The sequence below is a fragment of the Trichoplusia ni genome, chromosome 12 (genome assembly GCF_003590095.1).
Source record: "Trichoplusia ni isolate ovarian cell line Hi5 chromosome 12, tn1, whole genome shotgun sequence".
Classification (NCBI taxonomy): Eukaryota; Metazoa; Arthropoda; class Insecta; order Lepidoptera; family Noctuidae; genus Trichoplusia; species Trichoplusia ni.
Genome location: NC_039489.1, coordinates 11,312,009 through 11,324,769, shown reverse-complemented (window position 1 = coordinate 11,324,769; position 12,761 = coordinate 11,312,009). Strand labels below are relative to the sequence as shown.

The window sequence follows — 12,761 nt, the reverse complement described above, 5'->3', positions numbered from 1 at the left end:
AATTCTAGAGTACGGTACAAATGTAGTCTTAATTACTTCATTTTCAGAATTCCAGTGACTGTCCAATCAACAAGTACTAATAACCCACTATCTCTTGTTACAGACAAAGACTACACACATTTAGAAGCGTCACTCAACGAACGTCTTCGTCTGACGTGCGGTGTCAAGCCATCTGAGAAGTCAGCAGTGCTGTGGTACAAGGATGGTCAGGTCGTGGATTCACAGAGGAGCAGGGTAGTCCAACAGAGGCAATGGTACGTATAGAAAAAATATATAAATATTGCATGTAAATAAAACAATGGATTTTTTAAGTACGGATAGGACTCGAAATGCATCTGTAGCTTTACCAATTGAACTGATGAGGTCAAATCTGGTGTGTTTTGGTAAAAATCAGGTTCGAGTCCTGTGTGAGGTTAAAAGTTTTTTACTGTATAATATTTATTTGAGGGCAGCGGTTAAATGATAAAGAAAGTTCAATGACAAAAGCTTCGTAATGTATAGCTCAAAATTGTATTTGCACAAGGATAAAATTAAATATTTAAATTTTACAAGTATGTCGCAAAATGTTAGCTATGGCGTTCGTTTCACAACGCGTTTCGTTATCACAAACACTTTGATTTGATTGATTTTTGCTTGACTAATATTCTCGAATACATAAACAGCCTACACTTAATAACGCACTAAAGGTTTATATAAATTATTATAACAACAAAGTGCACCAATACAAGTAAATCTGCATAAAGGAATTCAATACATTTAAGATTGATGGGAATTCTGGTACAATAACAGTATAACGGTCAGCGATATTGAAACAAGACCATCAATACATCCCCGTACTAGAGTAAGCAAATCTATAATAACGCAAAATTTTCGCGAAACACAGAAATAGAGACATGAGCGGTAAGCAATCCAGTAACAATATTTACTCTGAGCACGTACTATGAAACCTTAAAACAGAATTCACGCTATTGTGGAAAAGGAACGGCGATATACAATGCGTATAACTGCATCTCGCTCCCACAACGCCAACGATCCTGTTTAGAGAGCTCTTGGTAGGAGTCCTGGAAAGTAATACAAGTCATAATGCTTGCTTGAGCTATGGGGTTCTATTTGAGGCACCTCATAATAAACGGCCAGATTTTAATCACATAAATTGTGAATGAAAACGTCATTGTGGAGCCAATGTTTGGATGTTTGGTCAAATGTTTGGGCCATTATGTTAGTGCGTCAAATTGTTTATAGATTTGTGTATCCGTGTTGTATTTTGGTGTTTGATTGGACTTGATTTAGCGTTTTGAGTTACGTAGAGTTGGCTAATGTTGTTTTGGAAATATGTTACGGAAAAGTCTCCGTTTTTTTGGTTCAAAATCATTCACCCACCATTTTCAAGAAATGATAACAAATAATGTTGAAACAAAGGTTTTTTTTAGAACTTCCATTGCATTGTTTCATGAAGAAAATGCAAAGTTTAAATGTTTTTCAGAGCACAGCAATGATTTATTAAAAGCATATCTTGGTAACACGAACCAACTAGTAATGTTCTGCATAATAAAAACTTTATGAGAGCGAACATTTTCATTGTAAATAATATTTTTGTCTTGCTGCGTATTTGGCGTGATCCGGAACGTCGTTAAGTGACGTTGATGCAGTAATATTATCTCATTGATGTAGTTACCGCAGTTTATAGCTTTAATTCGATGTTTTGGTAACTTTCCACTTCCATTGAAAACATAAAACGAGACGGAATACTTCTAGGTCTAAAAACAAGACTGACGTTGTAGAAGCAACACGCAGAATAAATTGCGTCGTCTTTATTGTAAGGTGTCAATAGACCTGTTTTAAAAGTTCATATTAAAGGCACTTAACACATGATGACATCTTGAAGTATGAGATACACATATAGGGTTCACTGCAACCAAGTCTAGATTTTGACGATTTAGCATCCGAAAAAAGGTGTCCATAACAACTTATCCAGAAACATGCTTTAGACGAAAAAGCAAAAGATGTTGATTGAAAAGAAACTGATTTACAATGTTTATATTAAAGAATCCTGTAATATGTTTTTTGTTTCAGGTTACGGATAAAAGGACTCAGACCCAAAGATACGGGGCTGTACGCTTGTAGGACTGACAATGATGAAGCCAAAGAAATGACAGTTAGAATCAGCTTAAAACACAACACCGCCCAAGATATTGAAGGTAAGATTTATAATAATAATAAGATTTATCCTGCAGAAGAAAAGTTTGTATGAGAATACGCAGCTAAGAAGGACATAATAATGTTGGATATTATGTTAGATTCCAACGTATTTTACTTTTCATACTCAGATATCATCCCTATTATAAAAGTTGCATTTCATGATTCATAAAACCTTTAATAATTAACAAATCACCAAACATATGAAGCATGATTTCAGAATTAAATCCAAATATACTTGCATTGTTAAAAAAGTAATCCTAAAACAATAAAAGCTCCGTCGTGTCTTCATTGTCAAATATAACTCCAAGGAATTATTTTGTACAATACACCAAACAAGCATTAGTTTTAATTACATCTTTATCTCCAAGAACTAAGACAGCTTTTAGAGATTCGTGTTGACTAATATCGTGTGGTGCACTGTATACACACTTTTAACGCCGTTCAGTGTCTTTGGCCTGAGCGTGGTTATTTTAATATTATATTTTATTGGCATCTTTATTGGTCACCCAGATGTGTAAACAGTCCGGATTCCGGGGTTGCAGCAATACTGCACTTGCGTACTTGTTTGCAACGCTTTTAAGTGTTACGTTTGCTTTTTCGACGATCCACTTAAATGTTTATCGAAATAACTTGCGATATCCTGTCGTGTTCAGTTTTTCTTTGATGAGTTTCCTTTTTCATGTTATTTTTGTAATATCTCGTTAGTGTTTTCGGGGATTTATCCTGGAATGTGTCATGATGTTTCGTATATTAAGATGTCATCGGAAAATGTGTGCTTCTTCTTCGAAGAATAAAATAGGCGTTTACATATTTTATACAGTATTTCGCGATGGTAAACTACAGGAGTAAGAGTCTACAAAAAAACAAGTTAATATTTTACGCTTATTTTTAATAAATTACTTTTTGTAAGCTATATCTAAAAAAAATGGAATTAAAACAAAATTAAAATATATTTTTTTCAAATAACATTATTTTCTTCCTTCAGATTACCAAGCGGACATGGGCGATCGAGCTCTCCCTGAAACACTATCTCAAGTCAAAAGTGCAGCTCTAGTAGAAAACAATACACTCGACGAAAATGCAACGGACAGCAAACGATACTCCAAGGACGATGATCCTGATGAGAAGGGGGAGAAAGACCATCCCAACTATGGACATGTCGATGAGAAGCAAGAATACTTCCCTCCAAGGTTCAAGCATCCGACGAAAATGTTCAAAATGGATATGAAACCAGCTGGGAATTCTATAAGGCTGAGGTGTGCCGCCGAAGGTAAGAAAATATGTGAAAATAGTTTAAGAATCGCTAAATGATTTTTTTCAAATTGGTTCAGGACTCATTATTTTTTTTAAACAAAGCAATTTTCTTCAGGAACATAACCAACATGGCTTTAAATTCAAATTAATATATTTCAATAGCCAATTCTAAAAAAAATATTAAGCAAACCATTGCACCATTTTTCATACTAACTACTCAGAGTACGAAATCTTTGATATACTTACATCAACCAAGATTTAACCGCACTATAAAATATTACAGGAAATCCAACGCCGAACATAACTTGGTACAAGAACAGGAGCACCCCAATATCCAGGGTGTTCTTCCAACCCTCCTATGGGAAGTGGTCGATGGCTTTGGACGAGTTGACTAAAGCCGACAACGGAAACTACACTTGTGTCGTCTGCAACCAGCTCGGTTGTATCGAGCATACTGTTGTACTTCATATTCAAGGTATGGTTTAGTTCTATCCATGACTTTTTGACAAGTACTACCTAGCTTAGGTATTTTTGAGTAGAATTTCAGAAATAAATGAAATTTTCGCCAATTGTTAGTGAAGTTACATGCTTTATTGGACAATATTTTGAGTTTTGTCTCCTGGGATAAATGCAGACTTTAAGATGCTGTTTAAGCAAAAAAGTTTAGTTTAATACCTGTCATGCAGTCTTATAAAGATTGTGACCAGGTTTTGTAAAATTTAAAGCATTACTCTAGTTCTCAACAGCCTTGATCGCATTATTCGATATTCAATAGGCATTCTCTTATAGAACGCTACCCATCAAAGCCGTACATAAAAGAGGGCTATCCCGGCAATGTCACGGTCTTGGTCAACGAGACAGCTATCCTCTCCTGCCCACCGGTCTCTGATCTTGAACCCTACCTGTACTGGGTCAGGCCCTACAACTATTCGTCCACTACCGCCGAAGTTGGACCCAGTGATATGCCAATACCGCTCGGAGATATTATAGAGGTCTTTAAGATTTTATTTGCGGTGGTTGGTCTTTGGTGATGGGCTATCACTGTTCTTCTTGGTCTCCTGACCATCTAAAATGATTATACACACACTCAATGTCTTAATAGTCTGTGAAGCAATTTATATTAAATCCAAGGTTAAGGTTTAAGGTTCTCGTAGGAGCTATTTTAATAAGGTTTCAGGTCTAGATTAATTAATAATTGCAGCTGAAGCACAAATTTTCTCTAATGGTGATTTTAAGATCAATATAAATAACTTTAGATGATAAGTAAAATCTAATCAAGGTGCTGGTGTAACGGTGGAGGGAGATGTTAATAACTTTATTTCAGAATCGGCTATGGCAGTAGGAATGTCTTATACAAGGCTAAAATGTACTACCCAAGAATGTGTGTCTTTTGTTTTTAAGCACAGCAAAGTTCACGTAGCTAACTTTAGTTTGGTTTAACGGTAGGCGTTTCAAACATGCTAACTATTTTATTCGATACGAATATAAACTGCAAATCGAAGAAAATAAGAAGAAACATTCCTTTGTTAGTTTATCTTAGACTTGTCTTCGTTTGTTTTTGATGTATTCTAAAATTAAAGTTATGTGAAATTTAAACCAAAGTATAATATGTAGAGCTGCAAACTGAAATAAAATCTTTGTTGGTTTTACATGAATTACACAATGAGACGTCACAAAACACAACACTTCAACACAGATGTTGGGCATACAAATAACTTGATACCTAAAGATTAAGTAAACCTTTCTAAAAATCTCCTAAAAAAACTATCGAAACAGTAAAACATATCATAAAATAACATCAAACAAAATTTCTTTATAGAGCGGCTTTACGCGAAGCCAGTACTGACTCGTGGGGCCGACAACCAAACAGTTGTGGTCGGGGAGACAGCTCGCTTCGAGTGCCAGTTCCTAACTGACCTCCACCCCTCAGTCTACTGGATGTATTTCACCAGAGACGAGTACATTTACAATGAAACTGTCGATCCCAGTGATGCGACCACCAAGGAGAATGTAGTCTACTTCGATAGGAACAAAGTTGTCGTGGTGAGGGTCTTGTAACTAACGCATGGTTTTGGTGCATGGATTCACTTGCTTTGCTTTGTTGTTGCTGGGTTGGTATTCGACTGTAAGTGTGGATATGGTTGTTATAAAGCTATCAAGCCTCAATGGTAGTGTTATACCTTGTGCAGTTCTTATTGTGATTTGTCTTTTCATGATCAAGAGATGATACCCGTCTTGCTTTCTGTACTGTAGCGATATGATTGTTTAATAGAGTCCCCTATTACGTGATTTCAGCTTATATTTAGAGGAATTTCAACTTAACTTTAAGCTTATAGGTAGAAATGCTACAATTGTACTATAGATGCATGTTCTTAATAGTAATGGTCGTTTATATCATCACGTCGAAATATTCGTCTATAATCTAACTCTTAAAAAAATACTTTGGAGCATGAAACAACAAACTCTCTTTACCCAAGTTTTGAAAAGCATGAATCATCAAAACAACTCTTATAGCAAAGCTAACCTGATTTTACAATTTCAGAGTGAAAACGCTACGGACAAACCAGAACAGTTAACAATATACAATGTTACTAAGGAAGATGAGGGATGGTATGTGTGCGTAGCACTCAACAGTCTAGGAAACACTACGGCAAGGGGATTCTTGACTGTTTTAGAATGTGAGTAACCTGTTCATCGCTATTCTAAATATAGGCAGAATATGACCGAGAAATTCTCGTAAAATTCTACCCTGTATGGTTTTGCCTGTTACATACATGTTAAATTACAACGCTTTCATCGTAAAGTTTTAAGGCGATTAGATATTTTAATGACCGATGATTACCTAGGATAATTTTTGAGATTCGTACAAAACATTCGGCTAAGAATGTTTTAATTTAAATGCTCACTAAAATTAAAATGGTCATTTCACAATAAATCCAAATTAATTTCTTAGGTCTTTCAGTGAGTTGAGAATATTTACAAATATTCTAATGATGCCATAATTATTTTAGCACCACCTGTCCAAGAAGCGCCTGACCATGGGAAGCACACGCTGCTTATCAATATACTGACCGTGGTCCTTGGAGCCATGTTCTTCGTAGCCGCGATAATAGTGGTGATGATCTGCAAGAAGTTAAAGAGGGAGAAGGAACAGAAGCAGCTCGCGATAGAGACAGCGAGAGCAGTAATAGTGACGCACTGGACCAAGAAGGTGACGGTAGAGAAACCGGCGTTGAATGGATCGCCGACTGCTACCGGTGAAGCTTTGGTAAGGAAAATGGTTTTCATGAAGAATTTTATATTTTCAATGAAATATATTAGAGCCTAGAATAGGCACACTTTAGAGTTTAGGAAAATAATGAAGAACTTTAAACCTAAAAGCTTTTAAAGGAAATTAATGCACAGTTCCTCTTAAAAACAAAGTTCCTATAAAATGGTAATGTTCCGGCAATGCTGTGCTTTTAAATTATGGTTTTGATACGATTTAGATATTTGATGTTATTTTTTACATTACAACTAAATATGTATAAAGATTTCATTCGGAAGCGATTATAAAAATCCCTTACCAATAAAATCCTACCAATTGTTTTCACCTGGACCGCTCATATAAAATTTCATTTACAGCTGATGCCAGTAGTGAAAATCGAGAAACAGAAGCTATCGCAAGTGCAGAACACGACAAACGATTCAATGATGATGTCCGAATACGAGTTGCCGATGGACATCGACTGGGAGGTCCCGAGAGAGTCCCTGTGCTTAGGCAAGGTACTCGGTGAGGGCGAGTTTGGCAAGGTCGTGAAGGCCGAGTGTGTTGGAATATTGAAGCCTGGAATGCAATCGGTGGTTGCTGTTAAGATGTTAAAAGGTATGTTGAATAATTCAGTATGGTATTTTTAGAATAGGGAGATATTATAAGTATTAAGGATATTAAATAAAGCAACGGTTTACTCACGCGTATTTATCGGAGTTGCCCGACTAGTTTCGGATCCAAATAGAGTCCTTAATCATGAGCTGATACGTTGCGTCTAATAATGAGTCATTCTCACGATAGTCAATATCAAAGTATTAAGGATGTCTTGCGAATATTTGCTTTTCGGGATGGTAAGGTTATTCGAAAAAGAATTTATCAATATTTGTTTAAAATCCGTATCGGAATTTTTAACATTCAAAATATTCTGTAGGTTGCAAAATTAGCTGCTTTTAGTGTATATACTTGGATTGAATAAACATGTGTTTATCTTAATTGATAGAAAACCTATTTTTGTTAATCTCCAGAGGGCCACACTGACGCAGAGATGATGGCACTTGTCTCGGAGATGGAGATGATGAAGATGATTGGGAAGCACGTCAACATCATCAACTTGCTGGGATGCTGCACGCAGGACGGACCTCTGTACGTCATCGTGGAGTACGCGCCCAATGGAAACTTGAGGGAGTTCCTGAGGAACCACAGACCTGGAAACAGGTAAGATATAATAAACCTTACAAATTTTGCTTTCGCCTTTACAATTGTTTTAGGTATAGTCAACAAGACCGTCATATTCATACAAGGCAATTAGTTTTTTTGGCTAAGGCACTGAACAATTTTTGCATCGACTACCATTGCTGATCTGTCAGTCTGAAGATGATATTACGGTGATTAGTAAAACAAGTCGTGATTTAAGAGAATCAAGAATATTTATTGGAGATTTCTAATTTCAGATACGAATCACCGACCGATGACTTGAAAGAGAAGAAAACTCTTACACAAAAGGATCTTGTTTCATTTTCATATCAAGTTGCCCGAGGAATGGAATACTTAGCTTCTAGACGGGTAAGTAAAATCATGGCAAAAAAGGGAAATTTTAACTCGTCAAGAAGAGTTCTTAGCGTCTTGATAAATGACAGTTATTTTTGCAGATTTGTAAAATTGATACAATTAAAATCTCTGACTGTAGTTCTTTCAAACCAATTTTCGTTTTTTGTAATGCTGTTTTTCTGACTTTAAGATGTAAACTTTATCTAAACTATTGCTCTATAAAATAATTTAGAAACAAAATATTTAAGGCTAAAAGTCATTTGTTGTTTTCCCATTCGAAAAAAAGTCAAATTCAAAAGTCATTTATTCAAATTAGGCTACTAAGTAGCACTTTTTGAAGGTCAGATTACATTGGACAGCACCCAGTTTCGCCCACCCTTCACCGCTTCCTAAGTGCTTTAATACAAACAATACATTTAACCATTTATTGTTTCCAGTGTATCCACCGAGATTTGGCAGCTCGTAACGTTCTCGTCTCCGACGATTGCATCCTCAAGATAGCAGACTTTGGTCTCGCTAAGGATGTCCACAGCAACGACTACTACAGGAAGAAGACGGAAGGCAGGCTGCCCGTCCGGTGGATGGCTCCAGAGTCACTCTACCACAAAGTGTTTACTACACAGACTGATGTGTAAGTAGAATTTATAATTATGATGATTTTATATTGACTGTATGGTTATACACGTTGATTGGTCGGACAATTTGGGTTTTTCTTGTTTATGGCGAATTGCTAGTTTAGGTTCGCAATTTTAACCGTAAGGATGTTAGTTTTCTTGAGTCTTAAGTTCATTGCTAATTGTTTACTTTTTTTAAAACCAAAAAAAGTTTCAAAAAAGATAATCTTGGTGTGTCTTTTTAAACAAACACATATTATTATAAATGAACTTCTTAAATATTTAAGTGCTGAGTTTAATTTGAAAAACTTTATTACTGCTTTTGTCACGTTTTATTATTAACTGAGTTTTTAGACACAAACAAGTACCAAAATTGTGTACCTATTATTAAGTACCTAAAACAGAGGGGTGCTCATTCAGCTATATATTTGAGTCTTGAAAGCGTATATACCACGAAACGGCCTATTTAAAAACGGTACTTCTAAGTGACGATTATTTGACTCAAACCCTCAAATATCGCTATACTGTTTTAACGCATTGTACAAAGGTCTAATGTTTACTATTCCCCAGCTGGTCCTTCGGCGTGCTCCTGTGGGAGATCATGACGCTGGGCGGCACGCCGTACCCCACCGTGCCGGGACAGTACATGTACCAGCATCTCAGCGCAGGACACCGGATGGAGAAGCCGCCTTGCTGTAGTCTTGAAATGTAAGAATGCATGATTAAAACAACATAATTTTCGAGAGCCCTTGGTGTCGGGAAATTATTTTTTTTCCACTTCTTTTTCTTTTACCTGCAAATTTCCCAAAATATCCAATCCCGGACCAGTTAAAACTTATATTCTTTTATCTCTGTTTTTGGCTAGCTGAGTCTTTTTCCAATCACGAGGACTTTTGTTGCGATTTAAACAAAACAACATAAGTACTCTAAAGTGCAAACATAAAAAATGATCAAAAACTTAAGTTTTCCATAGCATAATCAAAATTCCTTATCCTCAGATACATGCTGATGCGCGAGTGCTGGTCCTTCTCTCCGGGCGACAGACCGTCCTTCACGGAACTAGTGGAGGACCTGGACAAGATCCTCACAGTGACTGCCAACCAGGAGTACCTGGATCTTGGACTTCCACAGTTGGACACCCCCCCTTCAAGTTACGACGGCTCAGGGGATGAAAGCGATAGTGACTTTCCATTCATTAAGTAGACTGTTAGTGATCTTTGGCAGGTAGCAACCGCACGTTGTTTTATGGAATAGTTGTGCCTTACCCTGGCAAAGGAGAGTGTCTTTCACCAAGCAACGACGTCAGAAGGATGATGTTTTTGATAAATATTCTTGGATGTAGTGTTATTTTACCATTTCGCCAGTATTGGGCACTTACAGTAATCTTGAAACAGTGTTTTTGCCGTTGTGGAAGCAAGACGCCACTTCATACAATGGCTGTCTCTTTTCCAACATGTTAAGTCCTGCTTCAAGATCTGATACTATAGATACAAGAGTACGAATTTTAACATCAAAACTTTTTGATATTTCATGATCATATAAGTATTGATGACGCATCAGAAGGCTATGTATATGCTACCCTTTTAGCCGAACTTAATATTAAACCCACCAATTACAATCATGTTGTATTTGTTTAAATATATACCTAGATAGATAATAATTTATTGGTTTAGTAATGAGATTGAAGTTTGTCGAATTGTCCTTTTAGGATGGTAATGTCAGATTTGACGTAAATGATGGACAACGAATTATAGCAAATATCGAACAATTTTTGAACGAGTTTTTGGTATGGAGTGACTCGAAGGACTGGACTGGTCCTTTACCTACTGTTTCCTTCAGTATTGGAGCACCATATAATTATATGTATTCTCCAGATTTTTGAGAATGTAAGTCAGTAAGATATACCTATTTACTACTACAAGGACCACAGTCTAATCAGTGTTTAGACTGTGGTCCTTGTAGTCTCTAAAATTCTCATATTCTCTGTGCTGAGAATTTAGACTTTTTGAAATTAATAATGATAATTATTTAGTAGTAGATATTTATTTTATAGGTTTTACACATTTGCGAAACAAAGTATTGCATAATATTTCGTGTAAATATTTTTAGGAATATAATTCCCTTTGGGGGTCAATGTAAATATCCTAGTACCAAAGTTTTATGTGTTTTTTGTATTATAAAATATATTTTGTGAAGTTTTAGAGCATTTTTAATGGAATCAAATGTTATCCATGACATACTAGTATTGAGATGAATGAAATCTAGCATCTAGTCTGTTTGAAAAGAACGGAGATCGTTTTTATATCTTTTAGTATTTTTATTATAATTATTGTAGAATGTATCACTAAATATTATGGCTGTTAAATCGAAGTAGAATTTTTGACAGACTGTCATTACTTTTATGTTTTACAAATCTGACAGTTATGTATGTCAAGTTTAGATAAAAGATACAGTTTATTTAGTCAATCGTGTTTTCCTATTCCGACTTAGGCCGTCAACACACTAACTGCTTAGTAAAGATGTCTTTTTAAAAATGATTTGTTTAACGTAATGCGTCTCGGAACTAACGGATGTCAAGGACAAAAAAGAAATTCAATTCAAATTCAATTTCACATTTGACGTCTACAATTTCGTAAAAAAAAACTTTTAGCAAAACTATTAATGAGCGGTGGATCCGGTATCATTTTAAATTCGTACTGTTTTTTCAATAATGTGTGTATAGGCGGCCTTAGGTCCTAGTTTCAAACTCGCAGTTCCACTGTGTAGCCAATGCATTTCACCACCAAAACATTTCGTACTTAATTAATTATGTTATCATAATAATAAATGTATAACCAATTAGCAAAGGAAATTAGTTCGAGATTATTTTGTAAATATTTACTGAGTTAGGAACTCTACTCATTATACACGGTGATTTTTTAGTCGTCTTACAAAAGCAGCCCAGTTCATGTATCCGACGTAAAATACCCCTAGACGCGATTTTTTTTTTATCATCAACTAAGATAATAGGTACGAAGAAAAATGAAACAAGAGAAATCTGAAACATCCTGTTAAAAATGATAAAAACACCGCCGCCCGCGCCCCACACCATTAATACAAGGCTCGGACCGCGCTCGCAACAGAGCTGTGTTTCTAAAACTACGAATTGCATCATAATTTTGAATAAAATTGCAATTTAAATTTATTCAAATCTCATAAATACCTATTTTTTTATCATGAACGTGTTTTAGTCATTGAATACATGAACTGGTCTGCTTTTGTAAGAAGACTAAAAATTCACGGTGTATATGGTAATTTTGAGAACATTACGATATGTCACAACTATTATGTATTTATTTTAAGACTAAGTAGTGACGGAACACATGTCTTGGTTTCGAATAAAATATTTAAATTTAATTAAACATCACCGTCATTGGTATTAACTGTTTATTTTAATATGCCGAATAAAACAGTAATTTTCGAATAATAAAGTCGAATCTGTTTTATTCCGGCGCTCCTTGTATGTATATTTGATGGATTATGTGTGTGTCGAAAGGAAGTTGTAAGAATTATAGTGAAATAAAGATTTACAGTGCGAATGTATCATTTAGTTTTTTTTTACATAATATTCTTAGTAGGTAAGATTAACAATATTTCAGCTATTTACAATAACATATAATATATCTTTTCGCATGTTATAGAGGCTTTGATTTATATTAAAAAAAAGTGGTTTCCTAAAGGGTCCCAAAAGTCACACGTGAATCTATCCAAGTAATTCTGTAATAAATAAATGGATTTAATCGTTTTTATTTGGTCCTTCGAGACTACGTGAACAGTTAAAACAGCGCCATCTAGTATAGAATCATTGTATTAACGAACATATTAGGAAAACTGGCTGGTAGTACAAGGTTTAGTTA

The 12,761-nt window shown here is 35.4% G+C and overlaps 1 protein-coding gene across 1 annotated transcript in view; it reads left to right on the top strand.

The window, feature by feature from the left end:
- LOC113499713 (fibroblast growth factor receptor homolog 1-like) overlaps positions 1 to 10,483 on the top strand; it is a 93,315-nt gene extending 82,832 nt beyond the window's left edge. The window contains exons 3-15 of the mRNA XM_026880282.1: positions 104 to 254; positions 2,074 to 2,198; positions 3,185 to 3,469; positions 3,737 to 3,928; positions 5,273 to 5,496; positions 5,996 to 6,131; positions 6,465 to 6,721; positions 7,078 to 7,318; positions 7,729 to 7,918; positions 8,155 to 8,266; positions 8,689 to 8,882; positions 9,436 to 9,573; positions 9,864 to 10,483. Coding sequence (XP_026736083.1) covers positions 104 to 254; positions 2,074 to 2,198; positions 3,185 to 3,469; positions 3,737 to 3,928; positions 5,273 to 5,496; positions 5,996 to 6,131; positions 6,465 to 6,721; positions 7,078 to 7,318; positions 7,729 to 7,918; positions 8,155 to 8,266; positions 8,689 to 8,882; positions 9,436 to 9,573; positions 9,864 to 10,068 — 2,450 coding nt within the window. The 3' untranslated portion in view covers positions 10,069 to 10,483. The remainder of the gene's footprint in view (positions 1 to 103; positions 255 to 2,073; positions 2,199 to 3,184; positions 3,470 to 3,736; positions 3,929 to 5,272; positions 5,497 to 5,995; positions 6,132 to 6,464; positions 6,722 to 7,077; positions 7,319 to 7,728; positions 7,919 to 8,154; positions 8,267 to 8,688; positions 8,883 to 9,435; positions 9,574 to 9,863) is intronic.
- Positions 10,484 to 12,761: the final 2,278 nt, after the last annotated feature.